At 39.5% G+C, this 24,982-nt stretch overlaps 2 protein-coding genes across 3 annotated transcripts; one reads left to right on the forward strand and one right to left on the reverse strand.

Annotated features, from left to right (window-relative positions):
- Positions 1–256: 256 nt before the first annotated feature.
- Positions 257–10,262, reverse strand: LOC113665229 (uncharacterized). The gene is made up of 6 exons (XM_027180898.2): positions 6,139–10,262; positions 5,530–5,773; positions 4,885–5,101; positions 4,429–4,625; positions 3,600–3,824; positions 257–3,201 (listed from the first exon to the last, which is right to left on the reverse strand). Exons 1-6 carry the CDS (start codon positions 9,167–9,169, stop codon positions 2,394–2,396), a joined length of 4,722 nt encoding a protein of 1,573 aa, XP_027036699.2. The 5' UTR covers positions 9,170–10,262; the 3' UTR covers positions 257–2,393.
- Positions 10,263–10,296: 34 nt separating this feature from the next.
- Positions 10,297–17,720, forward strand: LOC113665232 (uncharacterized). Of its 2 annotated transcripts, XM_089205469.1 has the most exons (7): positions 10,297–13,029; positions 13,258–13,507; positions 14,028–14,262; positions 14,727–14,950; positions 15,947–16,183; positions 16,726–17,156; positions 17,386–17,720. In XM_089205469.1, the coding sequence occupies exons 1-6, from the start codon at positions 10,419–10,421 to the stop codon at positions 17,150–17,152; spliced, it is 3,984 nt and encodes a 1,327-aa protein (XP_089061595.1). In that variant the 5' UTR covers positions 10,297–10,418; the 3' UTR covers positions 17,153–17,156; positions 17,386–17,720. The 2 variants fall into 2 exon arrangements, with proteins under 2 accessions (XP_089061595.1, XP_089061594.1); XM_089205468.1 differs by having other exon boundaries at positions 16,726–17,720.
- The last annotated feature ends 7,262 nt before the right edge of the window (positions 17,721–24,982 follow it).

A 24,982-nucleotide genomic window follows, 5' to 3' on the forward strand; every position in this document is an offset into this window, starting at 1 on the left:
AGAAACGTAAATTTACATAAATTAAAGATTGGCCGCCATTTATGAATGAGGTCTAAATTGCGCACTTATGTCGCCGCAAAATAAGCAAATAAATAGGGTAATATGTTTGGACGGAATATTACGTTTTCAGTCTTTTCAGAAGTTTGAATATCTTCCCTATAGGGCAACTCCAAACTCAACCAGGTAGGTAAGCAGTTTAAGATGCGTAATAATTTCAAAGATCGATGAATGAATGAACAAAAGAAGAAGCATTGTGTAATCCTTGAATTATTTATTTGAGCTCAATAATTTTACATCAGTCCACACTTATTTCAATTGCAAGAATAACTTAATTTAACTCCCATTTTTAGGCCCTTTAACTGTGCACATAACGAATCAAAGGTATTTCATAATACATCTCAGTAAACTGCCCACGCTCATGGCAAACAAATTTAACATAATTCTGAAAAACATTGAATTCGGCATTACACTTCACAACTTTTGGGTTGAATACTCTTCGGACAGTATTTAAAAAATCAGAGTAATTGTGTTAAACGGACTAGCTTAACAAGCTATGGTGCCACTGGATGTGTTTTCTAACACCCGTTTGCACTATAGAAGGAAACACTCACGCAAATACGACTTTTCTATTTCGGCAAGGCGAAGGTAATTTGAAGGGTATATCAAATACAATTCTATCTGACCACGACGACGTATGTAAGTTGTTTTGAAAATATCGTGGGGCTAAGAACCGCGTTAATACGATGTGTGGTTTCCTTGACAGAGAAAAGTAACGCTTTAGTTTTTTCATAGAGGATACAAAACCATTCTTTGAGTTGATGTTATTTCTTGTTTGTTTCATTTCACATTATTAACGTTAACATCTTTCATTACCAACGTCATTGTCATCGTCATCATTTTTATCGTCATCGTCATCATTTTTATCGTCATCGTCATCATTTTTATCGTCATCGTCATCGATATCGTCAGCGTCCTCGTCATCCTCAACGTTATCCTCATCGACCTCATCATTATCATCATCGTTATCATAGTCTTCGAGGTCATCGTCACTGTCACCGTCATCGTCATCATCATCATCATCATCATTGTTTTTGCTCTTATTGTTCCTTTTTTGATCAAGAATTTTTTTGATTTGATTTTTTTTAATCATCATTACAATCATCTACCACTGTAATTCTCATCATCGTTATCGCGTTATCATCATCATTGTTCTCATTCATGTTTTCATTTTCTGAAGAATAAAGTACCTGAGCTTAACGCTGGTCTTAGCTTGTCAATGACGAAACGATCATTAACAACCGTATTTCTAACCGCTTAAACCACCACAAGTTAAGCGATAAGTCTATATGACTAGAGAGCTTTTTCGATTCAGGGAAGTCTCTCAGTGAATAATGATATATGTACTTGGATAACGTGTTTAGATCCTTGCTACCATCTATTTCAGATCATGCGATGATTCACTGACGTAGAAGTATTGTTTGCTCATATTCCCTACACTCTGCTACTTGTGAGATATTGCTTATTTCTTGCCCCCTCGCATGAATCATTGCATGATTTAAATTGACGATAACAGGGATAAAGACAGGTGCCCGACCCCGTCTATTCATTTAACTGTAAAGCATTTTTACGTAATTTCTAAGAAAAAAAAAAGAATATAATGAGATCAAACTAATAGCTCAAACCCACCTATCTCTTCTAAAGAGTTTAACTCCCAGCTTTCTGCGCTTCTCTTCTTTTGTTTGTCTCGTTTGTTAACTTTTTGTTTTGCTTCTAAACTTGAGTTTGTTCTTGTTTTCAGAGTTTTTTCTCGTTTGCCGTTGTTTCTATTTATTTATTTATTTATTTTTTCTTTTTTTTTGCACTTCAGTGTGTGATTGAATTTTGTCTTGTTTTTTTCGTGTTTTCGAACAGGACTTTTTTCTATCGGGCGATCAAATATCCATAATGCAGGAGGTTGCTGTCTCCGCTGCATTTTACAAAGACACTATCTGCACATCAATTTTCGATCCACGTTCACTAGTGGCATTGGTGAACGATAAAGAATTTTTAAAACGGCACCTAGAAACAAATCCACATATCATACGACTGAACCGTTTACATACTTAGAGAATTGTTGAATAGCTTAGTAGGAAAGGAAGTTACATCACCACATGTGAAACTATTTGAATCATACGTCATAAAGGCAGACACCGAAAAGCATAAGTAACTTCCACTTAACAGTCCTCAAATCAATTACGTGTATGCTTGAAAACTGCGGTGAACTTTTCGAAGAAATTTACATCTGCAGTTAGTGCTCCTAGATTCAGAAACTCCTTTACAAAAACCTACTTCAACAAATATAGCATTATCCATCATTAGTACGAAACACAGACACACTCTCTCCTTCTTTGAAGTCACATTACCAAGCACTTGCTCTCTTTGGAAGATTTCGAGGAGCTGCTAGGAGTTGAACTGTGGTGTGACACATTAGAAGTATTCGTTGATGAAGAATAATTTCTTGGTGTTCCTGTGCTTGAGATGTGCGATGAATATGTTGTATTATGAGAGCTCGCCGTACCTGAATAGTAGCTTGTACCTGTGCTGCGGTACGGTGTACTAGACGAGCTGTTAGAGGCTGAGCCATAACTACTCGATGCCACACTACTATATGAGTAATAACCACTTGTGGGATTAAAGGAGCTGGTAGATGGGGCAGCTCGGCTATAAGAAGGTACTGCATGCGCTCCTGTCTGAGGGCCAGCTCCGCGAGCTCCGGAATACCTTCTACTTTCATCAGAATACTCAATGATGTACTCTGGATAGAACTGATCGGTGTCAAACACCACAAATATGGTTGGATTGTACTCGTCGTCCACACAAGAGTCGTACAGGTCACTCGAAGGATTGGATGGTTGTTTTGGAGGCGGTCTTCGATAGCTGGAGTCGCCTTTGGTGTAAGTTCCAACAAGGACTTTGACTAAGAATATGAATTGAGACGAATTTGTGTCTTTCTTTGCATAAGCATCGCTGTAGGAGGCATTTACAGCGAAATAACTTCCTTCACCATAAACAGTGGCGTTCTTTCCGTTTAAGCGCCAGTCAAAGTTTTGTTTACAAATGGCCTCTACAGCATCGGGGCTGGTTCCGTGGAACAACCTCTTTTCGTTCAAGGGGGAAAACTTGTGACCGCCTGTCTTGATCGTCAACAAATTTTCCTTTTTCCTTTCAAAAACAAACAAAAACAAGGTTTCAGGTAAAGAGCGTTTTACGTATACCCAATTACGACCATTTCCATGGAAGGATAGAGTATGTTTCAACATAAGAATGTTTCAAACAATCCACCAACACTGAGGTGAATAGCTTTTCTATTATTTACGAAAACGTTGAAGTAATATAGCACAAAAAGTTGATTTTGACTCAAATCACTTTTCAGGGGATTTTAAAATCCCCTGAAGAGAGATTTTAATAACTAAACAGGCTTTTCGGGATGAAAGCGTAGTCCCCTTGTTTTTTCCCGCTAACACAGTACATATCACGCTCTATTTTTATGTATCGAGCACTGTAAGACGGAAAAATCGAAACAAAGATTTCCTACATATATATAAATATATAAATAATACCTTTGATACTTTCCCCACATGAAAGAGTTTTGCACACGCTGGATTCTACGGATAACGACCCTTTTTTCGATTGAACTTTTAAATAACCTCTCCACTTCTTTGTACTCAGATGATACAGTGCTTAACGTGACACGTGTGTACTGCTTAGTAGATGGCATAGAAGCCCAGTTGCTAGGCCTTTCAGTATTTGATACATTTGTAATCGGTTTTCCCTTCCTGGATGACCTTGGGCGAGAAAAATTGAAAAAAATACTTAAGCAAGACAGACATAAAAAAAAAACACTCAAGCGCAATTAATGTACCTACCAAAATTTTAAAGTTATCTGTAACCTGACCCAAACTTCCTTAGTTTTTTGGGGAGTTCCACCACTACTATCGCACCATTTTGCACTCCGTTTTGCCAGAAAGAGCATTTTGTTAAGTCAAGCTGCGACTGTTTCGATACAGTCTAGTGCTCCGAGATATTCCAATATCCTGGCGTTCCTGGCTTTGCCACATTCTCCAGATTGATAGCTCTAAGTTTGACCCCTCACCTGACCAGCGCAACATGGCTTACTCCCCGAAAGGTCATATCGCTCTCTTCATGCAGTAAGTATTTAAAATGTGATAAAACAGTGTGCTTCAATCCTTTGGTGTATTAATGTTTCCTTTCTTTTCAGTACATTACTTTGAGTGTGTTACGTATTAATATGCTGCAATAAACATGTTAACAACTTCAGAAATGTAGTTCGACCCTTCTTACAAAAAATGTGCTGTGTTGCACCCTTTCTAAATTTCTTTGCCTCAGAAGTGGCCGTTGCGGAAAGTTTTGACTGTCACTTCAAATTACCTTCGAATCTCCAGGATGTCTGCGCCTGATCTAAAATCTCCAGGTCTTCTCCTTACTTGTCGTTTAGTGCCATACCTCAAGTTTTCTTGTTCCATTTTATGGAAATCCAGTACATAATCTTGCTCGGCAATTTTAAACTTATGGCAATATGTGGTGGATAAGAATGCCTCTTCTATGGGTCGCTGAAGATCATTCCCCTGAAAATATACAAAAATTTCCAATGAATTCATCTACTGCTTTCTGATTGTGTTTACTGCTTGTTTAACTGTTTTCATTTTTTTTTCAAATGACTTGAACGAAATAACGTTTGCTTATTAACGCGTCCATGACTTAACAGTTTCCTAACATAACATGAGGCTTAAAAAGCATGGCTAATTACTACCTTTACTTGTTATTTCTTCTTTAAAACATGTTTGTAATAGTTACCCAGAAATGGCACCTCACATAAAATCTTACCAGGTAGTCTGAGCCATACGCGAGCCACATGCCATTTTCGTCCTTCCAGTACCAAGTCCACACAGCAGCCAAAGGATTAACGGGATTATTGATGGAGGGTTCTGTGGACAGCCGCCTAATGTCTGCGACGACTTCAAAATCTGTCTGCACAAGCATCAGCTCATTTTCAAACAGGAACTGCACGGTATACTCTTCATCCAAGAGAGGGAATCCATGACTTAAAAAAAAAAATTTTTAAGTTAACTACGATCTGTGTGCCAATTCAGTATCATGAAATTTTGGGTACATTATTTATCAAGTTAAATTCCTCATTGCGGGCTTCTTTTAATAAGGAATTTACATCAAGAATAGAACACTTTCTGAAAGATGATCTAAACCAGATCATCAATCGTAATCTAAACTTGAGGGGCTTGTCTACAAAGGTCTTGTGAATAAATGAGGTTCAAAAAGAACCATACATATAAATTAATCATGAGAAATTATTACAACACAATTTACCAGAACAGATAGCAACGAATAAGGGAATATCGAGGTTACAAAGAAGTGAGCTTGTAAACCCATAATTTTAGACTTGAGCTTGTATAAACAATTTATGTTTGCCTCTACAAAATACTCTGTATTCAAACACGACTCTCCTTGGCTTACCTTTTGAAAGACAGCTTGAAGCCAGTGGCTGAGCAATCATTCATCATTGCGTCACAGTAAAGTTTCTCCACCTTCTCGTTGTCAGTCTCACTAAAACTCTTCCAGACTCCTTTATTCTCGACTCTGTATTGCCAGTGGTAAGGCAACGAGCAGTGGTGCTCAGAACACTTGATGCCCTTTTTACACTTTCCCAGAAGGAAATCTGAACAGATATATGCATCTGGTTGATCAGTGTGAACATGACCTGACAACGATAAAAACAGCAGTGTGACTGAGGGAGAAAGACACGTTTTTCGTTATCCTTGGAAAAAAAAGAATCACTTTTCATTTACCTCTATAGGGAGAGCAAACGAAATTGAGCATATTTAGGGACTGATAGTGCCACAGAATCATCGATTAATCCTAACAAAACACCTTTGTATTGTCCAATTATGACCAAAGACATTAGTTTTAAAACCCTAGTTTATAAAATAAAATAAAAATAAAATTAAAAAAAAGCTTCCCGAATAAAATCAAAGCAACTTTAATTTTGTACCTATACTTTATCACAAATATTGCTGGATACATGAGCACAATCTGAAACCAGTATGCTTTCTTAGTGAAACATACCTGCTTCTCTACTTTGTGCCAAGTCGTCAAAAAGCAAAATAGCCTTCTTTGCTGCGCCTGGTTTTAAGTAGTCCATACGATAACGCTCGAGAACTGCTTTGGTGTGGTCAGTGGTCATGGCGGATTCATGCTCTAAGATACAACCATGTCTTTCTCGGGAGCACTTTTTCAAGTGGTTGCCACACATGTGAATTCTAGGACAAGCATCGCCACGATCACAAATACCATCGTTGTACTCTACGCAAATCAGTGGTGACGAAAACAGCACAAGCCGGCGAAGTTGCTCGTCTGTGAACTTGTCGAGGTTGATCTTAGACAGCAAAGCCTTATCCTTCTCGTTGCGGAATTGATGGTTCCGTGGGCATGTTGCTCCGTTGGCGCAGGAGTCAGTGATATAATCTCTGCAGACGTGCAGGAATGAGCAGTTGTCTTTTGCACAAGTTCCATTGGGGGCGTTGTAACTGAAGCAGAGTCGAACCTTTGCGGAAAAGGCACTAACTTCTGTAATTGCCCCATCTGGGTTTTCTAAGATCAAAAAGCTCCCAGTTCTTCTTCGAAACCAAGACTCCACGTCTTTGAATCCGGCAGTGAACAAATCAGTGCGTTTAGAAATCACTGAAAACGAAACTGAGCAGTTGTATTCTTTGCACAAGCACTCAAAGACTTTTCGTTCGGATGCTTCACTGTTGTTCACAACGGCACCTGTAAAAGGAATTGGACTTCTATTCTGATCGCTCACTTTTGTGCCGCCAGCTGCTCCCTCTGACGTCCTCGAACCACTTGGCGTTGAAACAGTGCTGGGTGTTCTGGCTACAGAAACGGATGCAAGTGAATAAGGAATAGCACCACTCGGGTTTTTCTCTTTTCGGCTGCCCACTGCACTGCTCGATGATGTCAGACTAGCTGCTGTTAAAACAGTGTCTTTTAAAAGGGGTGTAGAGTCAACTGAAGATTTTCTCTCGCAGATGAGAAGGGTTCGCAAAATCGGTTGAACGTTGTCATCCCAGACTTTCAGGCCATATCTACTTAGCACAGTGTTTGCTTGAGCCGTCAACAATGCTTCTTCATGCTTGAGACTGCAAATGACTCGATCTGAACACTTCTTCTTTATCATATCCTTGCAAATATGCATTTGCCAACAACTCTCTCCGAGTACACAGTGTCCTTCATTATAGTCCAGACATACTTGGGGTATTGACAGCTGAACGAGTTTACGCAGCTGTTCTTCGCTAAACCCAGATAATTTAAGTTTAGAAATGTGCATTCTGCTTTCATCGTATTCAAAACTATGGTTTCTTTGGCATCTACCGCCAAATCTACAAAAACCAGCGATGTAATCTCGGCACACGTGTAGATAAGGGCAACCCACTTTGGAGCAATGATCCTGGTTAAAACATAATTTTGCTCGTTTACAAAGAACTTCCACTTTCAGTGTTCCGTCTTTACTTTCCCTAAGCAGAAAGCTTTCTTTCCTTGCTATAAACCACGCTGCAATATCTCCACATCGTTCAGGAAACAAGTCTTTTCTTTTCGAGATATCAAGAAAGGAGACAGTACCATTGTATTCTTTCAGAATGCAGTCAAAGACAGCCTTCTTAGAGGGTGTATTCTTTTGTGGATCCGGAACAGAGCTACATGAACTTGATATGGATGACTTTCGCTTGCGTTCCGCTGGTTTTTCTTCAATTTGAGAGTTTCCAAGGCTTTGACTGGACTCAGAGGAACAATCATCAACACCCAGGACCCAATTCTTCACAAAATCGTTTCCGATATCATCAACGGGCAAAACAGGCGGGTCATCATCAACAACACCAGCTTTGGCTGCGCCATTTGAGGTACACGGATCCGCTTCAGGTTTCTTATTTGACACGAGTTTAGGATGACGAAATTTGACATTGTTACCAGCCTTTTCATGACTTATTTTCGACTCTGGAATCTGATGAATCGATTCTTCTTGATTAGCAGAGAGGAAACTTTTAGAACAGGGTTTGTTGTCTTCTGAAGATGAGTCCGAGTGGCCCTCTTCTTCCTCTTCGTGTATATTTAGAAACCCGGGATTTTTCTGAGAGCTTGCTGAGGCATTTGCACAACTCGCCAAATTGTTGACGTATTTTGGTATACACTTCTGTTTTTGCTCTTTCTTTGCCTTCGAGTGACCGGGTTTCGGTTCATTCTTCTTCGAACTCGCCTCCATATCATCATTAAGAAACTCTTTGCATTTTGAGCTCACATGAAAACCTTTTGTTCCACTCGAGTTCGGCTCTTGGCTTGCCCCAAGCTGTGAGCTGTTTTCGTTTGCGTTATTTTTAAGTGAGGCCTTTTCAACGGTTGTATCATCACTTGTGAATTTACCTTTGCCAAAATACCTCTGCTCGTTCATGATTAAAATACTGCTACAAACAAAAGCAGTTTTCATCGACTGATGTGGCACAAGGTCATACTGCTTCAGTATTTTCTTGTTGTTAAGTTCAGTCAAATTATGCGATAAACTACAACTGCATGGCAATTGTCGCACTACATTCGGGCAAATATGAAGATATGGACATTTTTCCGATTTACATTCATCTCTCAAATACAACTGACAAACCTGTGGTAGACTCCAGGCAATGATGTTCCGTTGTGTGCCATTCGGGTGCTTCTCGATATTTAGGTCTTTGGTCTTCGCTTCGTTGTCGTTGTCGAGAAAATCGTGCGAACGACGGCAGTCTCCTTCGCACTTTCCCTCGATAAAGCTTTTACAAATGTGCCAGAATTTACACGAACCCTTCGCTCTCCTGCATGAACCCCGTGCAAGATATTGTTGACAAATTTTCTTTTTCAGCTCAACGCGAACACCTATGACTTCATCATTTATATCTTTCACCTCAACAAAGCGGCCACGGCCATGATTTGTCAGCCAGTTCTTCGCTTCCAAGTTTGATTTTATGTTTTTCAAAGGCGATGAATCCTTCAAAAGTAGAGGTAACTCCACAAATCCGCCACTACCGCAAATAAAATTGAAAACTTTCTCAACCAAAACATCATCCGCCATATTGGCATTGAAATGAAAACTTCATGGAATCGAGGGCGAGAATTCCGAGAAAACGACAACACTTTCCTAACAGGACTAGGGTGGGGATACAACTTTCTTTCTTTTTTTCTTTCATCGTATTTTTGTTTTATTCGGGAGGGAAGGGAGATAACTTAGATTGTTTTACGGCTGAAAAAATATATAATGAAATAAAAAGGAAGAAATATCTACTCCAGGGAACTAAAACTTATTTTAAATTTATACCTTTTTTCCTGTCCTTGCGTCGCAAAATAATTCTTTTTACTATTTACAACACAGTTTTGGTTTCAAAATAAAAGACTGGCCCTAAGCCGCCCAAAAAATAATTTTCACTTTTTTCTTCCATCGATAGCGCAGAGTAATTCCCTATTTTTAGAAATAATCAGACTCAATTGAATTCAGATGACATTATCATATATTGTCATTCACAGTTTGTTTTGTCTAATACGCACGTGCCAAGTATTGTGTTTGAAAGACGCGCACTGAATCTAATTTCAAAATGCAATTGTAGCTCACTTCTCTGTTCCACACTGTACATTTGAATGACAGGAAGCAGAGCAAGACTGGTCACAAATAGTAACGACAAAAATCTGGTTAAAACATTTTTTTAGGGTCAGTTTAAATTTTGAACAGCATTCTTCGCTAGCCATCAAACATCCTAGTCATATGATCCTTCCAAAAGGAAAATAGCTTTTTTTACCTCTGACAGAGACCGAAAGTCGATGACAACTGCTTTCGGTGCACATTGCCCTCAGCCAGTCATTTCAATATTCCTTGTTTCAACGCTGCAAGCAGAAAAAATCCAAAGAACTCAAGAGAAAATATCATTCAAGATCTCAAGCAAATGAACAGTGAAAAACGTGAAGGAAAACATAAATAAACTTCCTGTTTCAAACATACGTCCGTGCCGTTATTTCTCTCTACTGGCACATTTTATTGAAACGAAACTGAATTGCGTGATTTTTCAGGAGAACGAGTCACCCTTGTGAAAAATCACACAATAGCCACTTCCGGCCTGTATTATTCCACTCGTAATTTCGAATTTTGAATTTTGACACAATTTAATGATACGAAACAGAAATTTTTAACCTCACCTCGTCAAAGATCACGCAATCGCCACTTCCGGCTTAGCTTAGCTTTTACAACTTACGAGGAACGTTCGAAACGGAAAACGAAATTTAGAAGATATGCGATCCTGCTGTTGGTATTGAGCGAAATTCTTAGATATAAAATGTCTGGTATATACAACCACAACTCGAAAAGACACTGCGGAAGTGTTGAACAGAATGCCTTGCGTGGCAAGGTTTCAAATGCAATCAGTGAACAGGCCAAGAGGCTCTTTGATTCGTTATGTACCATCATCTGGATCGAAGCAAGGAACATTTACGTCAAGATGAATCGCTTGAGCCAACATTCTTCGGTTGGTAAGGCAGCAGTTGCGGTGATAAAAATTGCCGTCATACTGTTCATGATTATAGTGGCAGTCGAGACGTTATTTCATGTACGATCTTATTTCTGGTTGTTATGTGGATATTTGAGTTCCCTCCTATGTTTTGCGTTTGTGGCAATAGTGAAAGGCGCAGATATGATTTTGATGAACTTGTGGGTTACTTCTAAGTATGTCTTCCATTGCATCTCGAAAATCTTTGTGGGGTCGATAACAGTTGCCATATATTGCTTAAAGCCCATTATGGTTTTCGCTTTAAATGGCGTGTTTACTTTTCTGCGTTACCTAATTATATCTTTCTTAGATTGGGCCTTAAATTTAAGAATCGACTGGAGAAGTTTTGGGCAACTGTGTTTTTTGTGCGGCATAATGAAGATGGTGATGCTTTGGGGCAAACATGCCACGAGGTTTCTCTGTAGTAATGTCTACATAGGTGTGAAAGAGGCCAAGAGACACTTCGATTCCAGTTTTTCCGTATGCAGTGCCGAAACTTGGATCATAATTCGAAAAATGGATCGTTTGAGCGGACGTTGTAAAGCAAAAATGATGGCGATATTAATTGTTGTCATTTTGTTGACTTTTACTGTTACAAATGCAAGCGTCTTTCCTTCACGGCACTCTGTTTTGTCGATGTGTACACATCTTCTTCATTTAACTGAGACATATCTCGTTAGCGTCTGGAAGAATATGGTCCTTACTATGGACAATTTCCGCGTATACGTCTCGATGAACTTTGGGGCATTAACCAGTTTTAAACTCTCGGATAATATCTGTGTTATAATGGAGAACGTCTGCTGGTTTATCTCGAAGGTCTTCGAGGCATTGAACAGTATCGTCCACAGTTTCTTAGAATGGATGGCTTTGCTCGCTTCATACGGCCTAACTGTTTCATGTTACCTGCTTAAATTGTTCTCAGTCGTTCTTTTTAGTGTCTGGAAAAGTATGATTGTTATTTTGGACAATCTCCGCATGTTCATCCCAAAACTCTTTGAGGCATTGAACAGTATCGCCCACAGATTCTTGGAATGGTTGGCTTTGCTCGGTTCATATTGCCTAAGTGTTTCATATTACCTGCTTGAGTTGTTTTCAGTCGTTCTTGTTAGCGTCCGGGAGAATATGGTTGTTATTTTGGACAATCTCCGCATGTTTATCCTAAAGCTCTTCGAGGCATTGAACGGTATCGCTCATTGTTTCTTGGAATGGATGCGTTTGCTCGCTTCATATTGCCTGAATGTTTCATGTTACCTGCTTGAATTGTTTTCAGTCGTCCGTGTCAGCGTCCAGGAGAGTATGTTTGTTATTTTGGACAATCTCCGCATGTTCATCCCAAAACTCTTTGAGGCATTGAACAGTATCGCCCACAGATTCTTGGAATGGTTGGCTTTGCTTGCTTCATATTGCCTAAGTGTTTCATATTACCTGCTTGAGTTGTTTTCAGTCGTTCTTGTTAGCGTCCGGGAGAATATGGTTGTTATTTTGGACAATCTCCGCATGTTTATCCTAAAGCTCTTCGAGGCATTGCACGGTATCGCTCACAGTTTCTTGGAATGGATGGCTTTGCTCGCTTCACATGGCCTGAATGTTTCGTATTACCTGCTTGAGTTGTTTTCAGTCGTTCTTGTCTGCGTCCGGGAGAGTATGTTTGTTATTTTGGACAATCTCCACATGTTCATCCTAAAGTTTTTTGAGGCATTGAACAGTTTTGTCCACGGCTGCTTGGAATATATCGCTGTGTCCTCTTCATATTGCCTTACTTTTTCATCTTACCTAGCTGAATTGTTCTCAGCCGTTCTCGTCAGGGTTTGGGAGAATATGGTTGTTATTATGGACAATCTCCGCATGTTCGTCTCGATATTCTTTGATACACTGATTAGCATAAGATATTGGGAGAATAGTTGTGCAATTTTGGAGAATCTTCGATGGTTAATCTCCGAGATCTTTGAGGCATCGAACAGGTTTGCCCACGGTTGCTCAGAATGGATTGTTCTGCTAGTTTCCTATTGCTCTATTTCTTTATGTTACCTACTTGAATGGTTCTCAGTCGTTCTCGTCAGCATTTGGGAGAATACGACGGCATTAATGAACAACATGCGCATGTTCTTGTCAATAATCTTTGCGGTATTGACCAGCATAAGCTACTGGGAGAATCTCTGCTTGTTCATCTCGAAGATCTCTGCGGCATTGACCAGTGTTACCCATGGTTGCTTAGGATGGATCAATTTGCTCGCTCCATGTGTCCAAACTGTTCCGTCTTACCTGCCTAAATCGTTCTCAAATGGTGCCATCAACTTAACGAATTACTGGGGAAACTTTTCGCTCTTGGGCGTGTTGTGTGGGGCCGTGATAATTTGGCGGTGTTGCTTCAGGGCTGTACTTCGTAAGGAATCGTTAGGGGGTAAGTGACTGAGGGACTGATTGTCGACTGATATTGTAAGACTTGCAGACTTTCCGACCGATTTGCCGAATTACTTACTGACTATCTGGTGGACTGACAGACCGACCTTGTGACTGAGAAATTGACGGCTGTCTAAAAGGCCAAAAAAAGTCTGTCTGATTGACTTAGTGCTCGACTGACCGAGTGACTGAATAGCTGACTGAGTGATTAATTGGTTTGTCTCTTTAGAAGCAGGTCACATTCACGAGGAAAGCCCAGCTGTGCCCATTTGCCTAAAATTTCTCCTCAGAAAATGCTCGGAAGGAACAAAATGCCCAGAGCATCATTGTTTTCTGCCTTATCATTGGCAATATAATGTATCCAGTGGAGTTGAATGGAAAAGCTTCAGTGAGAAAGACAACTTAGCGTTAGAAAAGCTGTACTGTGACGTGAACGTAGAGGGACCAGTTAAATTGAACCTAGCCCAAGCAATTGCAAGGTAGGTTCTTTTTCTAATGCGATCGTCCTTGGGCCGTAACACGTATGCGTAAGTGAAATAGGGTATTGTATTGTAAGTAACGTGCGTGAATAGAGGTAAGTGAAATATCCGAAGGTTAAAACCACGAGTAATGTATCATATATAAGTGGTGAGGGGCAAATAAAAATTCTGGATTATAACGCGCACGTAGTATTTGGTAATTGTGATTGGTCACTTTGACGAGTTAGTTACATAATGTGACAATACTGGGGGCGGGGATCCAGAGGAAGTCGGTACATAGCTCCCCTCCCTCCAACCCCCTCCCCTCTGACCAGAAACCAAAGTTTTCCCAATGTGGGAGTGCATGGTGAAGTGCAGCAGTGTGTTAATCCAATAGAAAATTCTCACAGCTTTGCGTTTTGTGGAGACTTATACTGCAAATGAGTGCCACAGCTTACACTCCTACTTCTCTCAACAGGTGTAAAGTATTCTGGTAATACCAAAATAATCTTTTATTTTCCCCCTTTATGATAATTCGTAGTGATGGAAAGACTCTGCCACCATGGGAATGTGAAGTCTCAATCGACGTCAACAGCATGACCTTGTCAATAAAACCAACGGCAGGAATTTGCACTGCAGGCTATGGCTCTGGAAAATTAAGGCGCTTTGCCACTCCACCTTGCTCCACAAACCCAAGTCACCCTCTCTCCACGAACTGGAAATGGTACTGGGAAGATAATGGCGGCGTTTGGTGTATGTACGAGAAGGACCACTTGGTAAACTTTACTTTTATAGTGTATCTTTAGACTGTGTTTGAAATCTTAGAGAGCCCAGAACATTCATATGTCAGGTTTTATATTGTTTCCTTTCATCGTCCTCCTCATCGCTAGAGATTACTTTCTCATTTCACTTCGTATTTTACAAGCTATCATAATCGCAAAACTCTTCTTAAAAGATACAAAGTATTTGGTATTTCTCCCTTATGAATTATCTCTCAAATGTATCTGAAGTTTAAATCATAATTCCTGTAAAACCGATTAAAGATAAATTCGAGTAGTATTGCATGATGGCTGCCTGTTTGAGCAATTGAAAAACTCTATTAAAAATATCGCATTATGGCACCCACTAGAATTCTATAAAATCAACAAATGAGATGTCATTTCCTTAAGAGAACTAGCTACATCCTACTCGACAGTGTTAGTCGATCCGCATTAATATCGACTCACATTTTGTTTTTAAGGGAAGAAATCTACAAGAACTGATAGAGCAAGCTTTCGTTAAAGGGCTGAAGCGAAATGAGACAGACTATACGTTCAATTTCAAAGTCAAAGCTCATAAGTACTACTTAGTCTTTCATTCAGAGAAAGGCATGCACCAAATAAACATGCAGTACGGTACCAAAAGAAAGGTAAAACGAAGACCAGAAAGACTTATATCACCTGAAGAAATGACCTTCTTTAAAAGGTAAGATGTCTTGTTCACAGATTATAATGATTGAATGATGAAGCAAAATATACGAGATTTCGTGATACCGTACTCAGCAACGGCAATGCAGATTATGTAGTAGCTCATACCGACCAAGCGGGAGGACCGGACGGAAAAATGTTTGGCGCGAAGTCACGACTTACGGACCAAGTACCATGAACAGCAACAAAGAAAAGTATTTTACGGTGAAAATTGTTCCTTTGGTTCTTCGAGTGTGGACAAGAACTCACAATTCATCAAAAACCACGGCTTCCTCTCTCATTTCCTTTATTTTATGTTCACATCCAGAAAATTAGTTTTCTCGTTTGGATGCCAAAGAACCGTGCGGCTGCGGGCCGGTCTTCTTTTTCCGAACCGAAAACGCGCGTCAGCTTTTATTGAGGTTTTTTCAAGGGTTGAGCGCGCGGCTACGTAAGAGTTATATGTTGAGAAATATTATCATATAAGCCGTATGGCTCTCTTTGCACTTATATTGAAAAATGGTAAACAAAATTCTATTCTATGTGGATCGTGTGGGATGACACGAGTTGGCCGGTAAAAGCAAAATGGCCCCGCAGGAAACCAGCGAAAAGAAGAGGGAAAGAAAAAAAAAAGAGGCACTGTCAAATGGTAAATGCTCCTTGACTGCATTAGCATGGGCCAGAAGGCAAAACACCATGTGCTCGGTCACGATGCACGCACTTGGCTGCGTTCATGTGTAGGTGATGACCTTAACCTTGTCAGAGCAAATATTTTCCCTGTTCGGCATTTAAATTTAGCTACTAAATACAAACGATATATCTTCATCGTTTTTCATGAACGGGGACATTGATTGTATATCAAGAAGTCAAGTTAGTTATTCTTTCGAGGAAGCAACAGCGGGAGCATCTCTGGTACGGAATAAACGGGCTGCGGTCGTTTTTTTTTTCTTGTTTTTGTTTGTTGTTGTTGTTGTTTTTTTTTACAGTCAATTTCTTTGATTTTCACATCGGTTAGGGTTCCCTCCAAGGAGTCTGTATTGATGAAAGAGCCCGAAAAAAGAGCGGTCGAATCCCCTGTTCCAAGCCACTGGTCCTATACGCCAGCCAGTGAGCCATATACACGAGTGACGTTAGACTCATCTTCATGGGAATTCAAAAAGGTGGAACAACTGTTCATAGCGTCGATGAGTAATATGGTGATCAAGAAAATCGACCGCGTCCAGAATCTCTTCATGTGGGAAAAATACCGAAGGTAGGGAAAAACCTGAGCTCACGCATATAAAAACTCTCTGCAAGAATTCATGATGATCTAAAGAAGAAAGGTGGTGAAAATAAATTATTCCCCCCCCCCCTCCCCGCACTGGACGCGATTTTTCTCAAATAACAAACAATAATTTCCCAGAAGAATTTCTGAATTTTTTGATGTAAAACTGTACAACGAAGGCTGTTCATCAACGGTGTCGTCTACCCTTCCAATATTTCTTTACAGCGTGCAGCACGAAACGTTTGAGACCAGGCTCTGTTATCAACAAGCCTATCAAATTTGTCTTTTCTTTAGTATCGAAAACAATTAAGATTTGAAAGAACATCACCCAAGAAATGTCATTAGATGTCCCTCAGTTTTAACTGGATGAATCAATAAAAATGGCTTTTTTTTTTTTTGAGTAAACGATTGATTGTTATTGCCCACAAATTATGTAGAGACATGATAACAGGGATAACCTGTATTAAATGAGAAGCCATTTGGTAAACTTGTGACGCAGATTAAATAAATTATCATATCTTTCTTTGCAGGAAAAAAGACTACATGACGCAACTAGCAAACGGTGATCAACAGAGAGTCAATGAGAAACGACTCTTCCATGGAACCAGTCCAGATTCCGTAAAGGCTATCTGTAAAGAGAACTTTGATTGGCGTTTAAGCGGCACTGCGACCGGTACTAAGTATGGTCAAGGAAGCTACTTTGCAGTGAAAGCATCCTACAGCCACAACTACGCAAGAGAAGATGCCAATAAGTCTCGGTTTATGTTCGTGGCCAAAGTCCTCGTGGGTTCGTATGTAAAGGGAAACCCCAGCTATCGAAGACCGCCCCACAAGCTACCTTTGAATGGAGGTGATACCCTTTATTACGACTCCTGTGTGGATGACGTGTTGCAGCCAAATATGTTTATTGTCTTTGACATCGACCAGTTATACCCAGAATATATCATTCATTACTAAACTGGTAGGTTGCGTCTTAAAAGATTCAATTCACGGAGAGCAATAACTTCCAATCCGAAACCTTGCTTCTATACCACTCAATTTACGATGGGCTCGATACACTTTGCTGAGACTTCACTCGATTGCAAAAACATTGACCCACAAAAGTCATGTTCAATCCTTTACTTTCTTTTTACTCTTTACTTTTTCATTGTTCATGAAAATCTTTGTTTACATCAATTCTATTCTTTCAGAAAAGCGTGGATGGCTTCTATCATTCACCGCAAGCAACTTGTTGTGGTTATGTAAATATGTATTCACAAAACCGTGCGGTTGTGTAAAGATGCGTGGTTTGATAAAAACTTTAACGCGTAAAAGGCTACTCATGTTTAGCTTACAGCACATGATTGATGTCAAATGCAACTGACATGGCCTTCCACTGACTGCTGTGGGATTCTTAATAGGAAGAAAACTCCTCCATAAAAGCTGAAATTTTTATTTTCAAACGACAAAGATAAGACTGAAATGGAAGTGCTTTTACAGTCGTACAACACTGTATTGCAACTGACAATAAAAAGCTGTTATTTTGTTTGTTCGTTGCTCTGTGGAGTAATTTTCAAAGGGATTTTCATTATCTTATGTGCAAGAAGTAATTATTACTTTAGTATAAAAATAAACACGTAAAAAATAGCGATATGAACCGACGTTTCGGAGTCTGCGAGACGCTATTGTCAAGGTGAATGTTAGGATAATAAATTCTACGAGTATTAATAACTGCAATAAATTTACACGATAAAGAATGCGGGACTGGAATACAGAAATACTATAATACGGATTGAGTCGGATTGCGCGATCAGAGTTGGTTTTAGGTCTCTGAGGAATAATATCTCGTGTACTCAGCAATCGAACTTACTTTTGCATTTCTTTAAACCATCGAAACGCCTCAGTAGGTCTACAGGGACCTTGGCTTGTTTGTATTGGTAGCGTTTAGGTATAGAAGATGACCGTTTTTCACGTCCTAACTTTTACCTTGACAGTGGCGTCATGAAGACTCCGAAACGTCGGTTCATATCGCTATTTTTTACGTGTTTATTTAAAACTAAATCTTTATTGATATTAGTATAAAAATCACTCTGATTACGTGAGTACTCCCAAATACAAAGTAATTCTCGGGACTATACTCGAGCAAACATAAAGATGTGGACATTTATCTGAAATACAATCGTTTTCCAAAAACAACTGACCACAATGCTCCATTCGGCTGTTTCTTGATTTTTAGATTTTTCGTATTCTTCCCTTGAATTTTAGATGTAATAAACATAGTGTAGGTTACTGCAATGGCGTTTTCATGGCAGTCTCCCTTGGTATAGCTTTCACAGGCACTGACTTGCCTCGAGCAACTTTTTATAATTCTTCTTCTTCGGTCCAATGGGAATGCCTGCGACTTCCTCATTGATATCTTTCACCGCAACGAAGCGGCCGCAAGCGTGATTTATCAGCCAGTTCTGTTCTTCCAATTCGATTTTGATGAGATGAAGCCGTCAAAAGTAAAGAGACTTAAAACGAATGCCATTGAAAACTCACTCGACCAAGAAATCGTTGTCACGTTTTGAAACTGAACACTTTATAGAAATCAGAGCCAGAATTCCGAGAAAACAACAATTTTCTCCTTACACGAGTGGGGTGAAGGAAATGGCTTGTTTCTGCAGTTTTAACCTAACAGCTTGTCTGCTTAGTGAAATAATTTTTCACGAAAACGGTTGGCTAGGCTACATAGTGTTGGAAAGCGTATCACAAAATTAACAAAAAATTAATTGAGAAGATATGCTTCTTAGTCTCTAACCCTAAACCTAAGCCATACCACTGCGTTGAAGGTAGAGCGTGTGCAGTGTTCAACACTGCTACGAGCGTGATTTATCAGTCAGTTCTGCTCTTCCAATTTGATTTAGTCGAGATGAAGCCGTCGATTAAAGAGGGCTCAAGAAAATGCCTCTATTACAGAAAAGATAGAAAACAATCTCGAAATCGTTCGTCGCGTTTTGAAACTAAACATTTAATGGAAATGAGGGCTAGGATTCCGGGAAAACGACAATGTTCCCAATTCCAAGATGGAGCCGAAGACAAAAGAATTTTATTCATACAACAAGTGGTCTGCATGATGAATTAATTTTCAAGAATGAGCTCAATGAATCTAAATAAAAACGTTTAGGTTAGGCTTTATCCTTCACTAACACAGCGTTGGATAGCGTATTAAAGCGTATTAGATTTGCTTCGTTCAGAGTCATAAGTAACTTTAATTAATTAATTGACGAGTTCCGGTATTATTTCGGAAAGTCGATATCAATTGGTCTGCCGTTGACATATTGATTTATTTACATCTGAGTGAGTGACAAATTTGCATATTCTGACCCCTAACAAGAATCGTTTCTACGCTTCGTTTCTTCAGCTAACACATCGAGACACATCTCGTTAGAGTCTGCGGCGACGATATATCATGTGTTCGCCGTCAGCCAATCAGATGTCGGTCGCACCATGTGCTTTTAGGTTCAGCGCCAAGTAGGTTACAAAGTTCATTTGTAGACGTTTCTTAAGCGGTAAATAAACAAGGTTTGCATCGCGATTAAAACGGAATCTTCTCATGATCTATACATCTACAAGAATATGGCTGTTATTATGGACAATCTCCGCGTGTTCGTCTCGATAATCTTTGAGGCATTGACCGACAATCTTCGAGGCATTGACCAGTTTTAAACTCAAGGAGAATATTCGTGCTACCATGGAGAATCTCAGCTGGTTTATCTTGGAGCTCTATAAGGTATTGAACAGTATCGCCCACAGTTCCTTCCAATGGATGGCTTCGCTCGCTTCATATTCTCTGAATATTTCATGTTACCTGCTGAAATTGTTTTCAGCCGTTCTTTTTAGAGTCTGTGAGAATATGGTGGTTATTTTGGACAATCTCCACAAGTTCATCCCAAAGCTCTTTGCGGCATTGAACAGTATCGCCCACAGTTTCTTCCAATGGATGGCTTTGCTCGCTTCATATTGCCTGAATGTTTCATATTACCTGCTTGAATTGTTTCCGGTCGTTCTTGATGGCGCCCGGAAGAACATGTTTGTTATTTTGGACAATCTCCGCACGTTCATCCCAAAGCTCTTTGAGGCATTGAACTGTATCACCCACAGTTTCATGGAATGGATGGCTTTGCTCGCTTCATATTGCCTTAATGTTTCATATTACCCGCTTGAATTGTTCTCAGCCGTTCTCGTCAGGGTTTGGGAGAATGTGGTTGTTATTTTGGACAATCTCTGCGTGTTCATCCCAAAGCTATTCGAGGTATTGAACAATATCGCCCACAGATTCTCGGAATGGTTGGCTTTGCTCGCTCCATATTGCCTTAATTTTTCATGTTACCTGCTTGAACTGCTCTCAGCTTATCTCGCCAGGGTCTGGGAGAATGTGGTTGTTATTATGGACAATCTTCGCATATTCATCTCGATGATCTTTGATACATTGATTAGCATAAGATACTGGCAGAATAGTTGCGCTATCTTGGAGAATCTCCGATGGTTAATCTCGGAGATTTTTGAGGCATCGAACAGATTTGGCCAGGGTTGCTTGGAATGGATTCCTCTGCCAGTTTCATATTGCTTTATTTTTCTATGTTACCTAATAAAATGGTTCTCAGTCGTTCTCGTTAGCTTCTGGGAGAATATGGTGGCACTTATTAACAACATGCGCATGTTCGTGTCAATAATCTTTGAGGTATTGACCAGCAATGGTGCCATCAACTTAGCGAATTACCTGGAAAGCTATTTATTCATAGGCGTCTTCTCTATGGTCCTGATAATTTGGTTGTGTTACTTGACTCGTTAGGGGGGTAGGTGAGGGAGTAATTGTCAATAGATAATGAAGGACTATAGACTTTCCGATCGATCTGCCGACTTACTTACTGACTACTTGGTGGACTGAGAAACTGACGGCTGGCTAAAAGGCCGAAAAAGTCTGTCTGAATGACTTTATGTCCCACTGACTAACTGACCGAGTGACAGAATAACCGACCGAGTGATTGATTGGTTTTTCTCTTTAGAAGCAGCTTGTATAACACCGTAGTTTATATGATAATATATTTTAACACCCTAAAGCGTATATAATTATCCATATATAAAAGTAGACGTTTTAATAGTTAGACCTTTTAATATTTGAATTAGATTTTTTAATAATAATATTCAATTCTTATATTGTAAATAGATAGATCCTACATTTTACCGAATCAATTGATTTTTGAAAAACCCACTCGGGAAAATCAATTGCAATAAAGTTATTGTTTTGCAATTATGGTAACTGTCTCTATGAATCGTTTTAAAGTTCAAGGCAAGCAGTTATAAAAGTTTGCGTACGAATGTTCTTTTGAAATCACCAGACCAACTTGCATTTCAAACTTTTCCCAAATAACTACAGGAAGAGTTTCTAGGACTGAAACAAGACCTACAAAATCATGAAATTTTCCCGTTTACACTCTTTTGAGCCCATAGTTTACTTTCTTTAGGTCTCTAAGCTGATTTGTTAAAACTTTAACGCGTGACAATTCATCCCTTCACGCTGAACCTTACTAAAATTTCAGTCCCTTTATAAGTAATTTTGAATTACTGAATATAGTTTTATACCTGCTGTAAATTACGATTCTCTCTTCGTTAATTCCATTCAGGCAGTGTTAGCTAACTAATTACAGATATACAAGCATCAGAATCTGATCATTTGGAGGTTGTCTTTCAGTAAATCGATTTGTAAACCAATAGTGCCTATATATGGTACTTTACTGGAACTTTGCTCCGCGAAATCATTTTCACAGGTGATAGAAAAACCAGAACACAAGAAGACGAAGAGAGCGCCAGGAAAAGAAGAGCAGAAAGTGATGTACAATGTTAGAAATGGGCTAAAGTATTATACTAAATTCAACTGGACTATGGTGAATTACGGTAATAGTTCCTGCATTGTATAAACATACGATTGCTTAATTTGATTTTCCTTTTTAAGCTTAAGAATTGCTTTAAACGAAGTCACAGATACTGAGGAGTAACAGTTCCTGTTATTTATTTTCAAATCCCTTCAAATGAAGTAAAATTTTCATATTACCCTTCACAAACTGCAGCTTCATCCCTTCTCGGCGATAGCGAGTCTATACCATACCTCCGGCAGTTCAAAGAAGCAGATTCCTCTACTTGGAAAAATTTCGGCCGCTCTGACAATGTTGTTCTGGAAGAGCTTTTCTGTGACGTGAACAATGTGGAGGTTGAAATAGAACTTGAAGACACCACAATATAGTAAATATGTATTTATTCTCAAAAAATACGGAAAACGTATTCATTTGCTCATCAAAGGTACAATTTTTCATACCTCTAGCTAGAACCTTTGGTAACCTTAAAATTACAGTAAACATCCCACTTGAAAATGATATCTACGGAGACCACAGATCGCCGAAATGTTCGGTCCTTTGATTTGTTTTCTTGAGGATAAAGAACGGCTTCATTTAGAGAAGAATACTCGCAAAAATGAATATCACAGATGCTCCTTTGAAGCTAGTCAATTTCTCGGCAAAACTTAATATCTGTAAAAATCTTCAGTAACTACCTGTACGTGTTATTGCCTTTCTTATTGTGCGATACTTAAACATATGTCAAGGCTTCAGTTAGTTATTATCCTTCTGCGGCGTGATTAGCGACGCAGAATGAGATGAGGGGAAACGGAAAAAGATTGGAATCAGTTTACTGAAGTACCGCAGCCTGGTGCGGCAGAGGAGCAAAGGAGGGAAACGAGAGGTCTGAAAGAGGTCTGGCACTAACGTCTGTGCCAGAAACAAGGCGGATCTCCGACAAATGTACATTGCTTATCCGCTAAAATGCGTGGGCCTCACCACTTGTGATGCAGCGCCAATTTGAGCCTGCAAGCAGATCAATGGCGCCGCAGCTCATTAACACATCGTTTGGAACAGGCTAACGCATTGTCACTACTTTTCGTTTCTATTCAGACATTCAAGAAAGTTATCAAGAAAGCTGTCAGCCAATTTTCACACAATATCCATGAGCTGGATTTCCTCCTTCGACCAGTATTTGATCCGTCGATACTCAACACCGTATATATCAAAGAACGCGACAACAAGTTTCCTATACTGTGGGTTTGGTATTGGGAAGACATCGATGGATGGAAAAATAACCTGAAACGTAAGTAAGTAGTAGTAACTGTTACGCAAAAATATGGTCAAGCAAGGGCCCGGCCGAGTATGTTTCTTCCGTAATTTGCTTTAACAGTTTATTTTGTACCGCAGTGAAATTGCACGGCCTCAAATTTTGTTTACTTTAATGATATATATTCTCTTACCTTCAATAAGGCAAAGGAAAAGACTTTCATTCGAAAAATAAAAGTTTGACGAACAAGATAAAATAAGCATTGCACATGACAGCTTAAGATGAAAATAAAAAGGGAGGAGAATCCTCGGGCTGAGATTTCATGGTTATGGATGATCCAAACTCGAAACTTCTTTAAACTTCTGTTTCAGCTTTGTTCTGGGACAAAACAAGAGCAAATTGAACCATCGTATCTAAATGGAGACCCTGCTTACAACTTTCAAATCGGTGGGAACGATTATGTCATATATTTTAAAGGTACATTCATGTACCAAAGGATTGCAGATCCAGAAGTCCAAGCGGTTTATTTTGTCAGGAGAAGACCAATGTTTGCTTCAAGGTCAGTACTGCAGACCACAGTGAGGTGAGTGAACGCAGACTGTGCTCTAATTGTGAAGAGTTACAAATTTTTTTAAAAAGTCACTGACAGAGAGACTAGTTATTTTGTAGGCTGTCTCGGAACAGAACTAGGCTTTCGATCGATAAAAAGCCGAAACATAATAATGGTGACGATGATGATGATGATAATAATGATTTGAATAATTGACAGTCTCCATGTAAGTGGATGGTGTGTTCAGCATTGTTGCTTATCCATCAGATCTCCATGAACTCAATTAAAGCAAGTGCACCTTCGCAAGATTTTGGCGGTTACAAGCAATGCATATATCATTCATATTTTCATTTTGCGACTGACTGAGAATTTGATGCAGGCTGAATTTTTCGCCATTGAAGCCCTTCACTTGTTCCTGTATTGACGAAGGGGGTTGGGGAAAAGTGTGTGGGGCATCGAAAATGCTTAATTTGTCAAAATAAGATTCGTTTCTGATAAACGTTTAGATATCGTACTAGGTAGTACCTTGAATGCTTTCAGCAGGACTCAAGAGTTCTGGATCCCGTCTAACCACACCCATCCGTGTTTCCTCGCCTTTGTTATTATTGCAGCAATCCGAAAGGTCTGGTAATGGCCGTTAAACGGACTAACCTGGAAAAGGACACCAAAGAATACCGAACTGTGAGTTAAAGCTTTCTCAAAACATTGCCAGAACACCAAGCCCTTATAGCGATGGTGGAAAAAATGACAATAATAATTTATTCCAGAAATACAAAAGGTAATTACTGAGGAAGGGCTAATAGGAGGGAAAAACAATATGCACACCGGAACCTGTTCGTGATTAATTCTGCCTAGTGTAAAGAAGCCTAAGATGTGGACATTAACTAATTCACAAAGTTAGTCTTTAGGGTTACTTCCGCCGCTTGGGTAAAATATAATCAGTGCGGGCAAAACTGATGTTGTTTTCGAACGTAGACTGTCATTAGCTAAGCTTTTTTGCCATTCAGTTGTTCATTCTGAAAGCGCCAAGAAAAGAGAGAGAAACTTAAACCTAGGAGTGAAAAGTTGCTGCTCATGGTACTACATCAGATGTTGTTGAAGCCATCTGCACACGC

Source organism: Pocillopora damicornis, chromosome 4, assembly GCF_964200805.1.
Source record: "Pocillopora damicornis chromosome 4, jaPocDami1.2, whole genome shotgun sequence".
In the NCBI taxonomy this organism is placed as follows: domain Eukaryota; kingdom Metazoa; phylum Cnidaria; class Anthozoa; order Scleractinia; family Pocilloporidae; genus Pocillopora; species Pocillopora damicornis.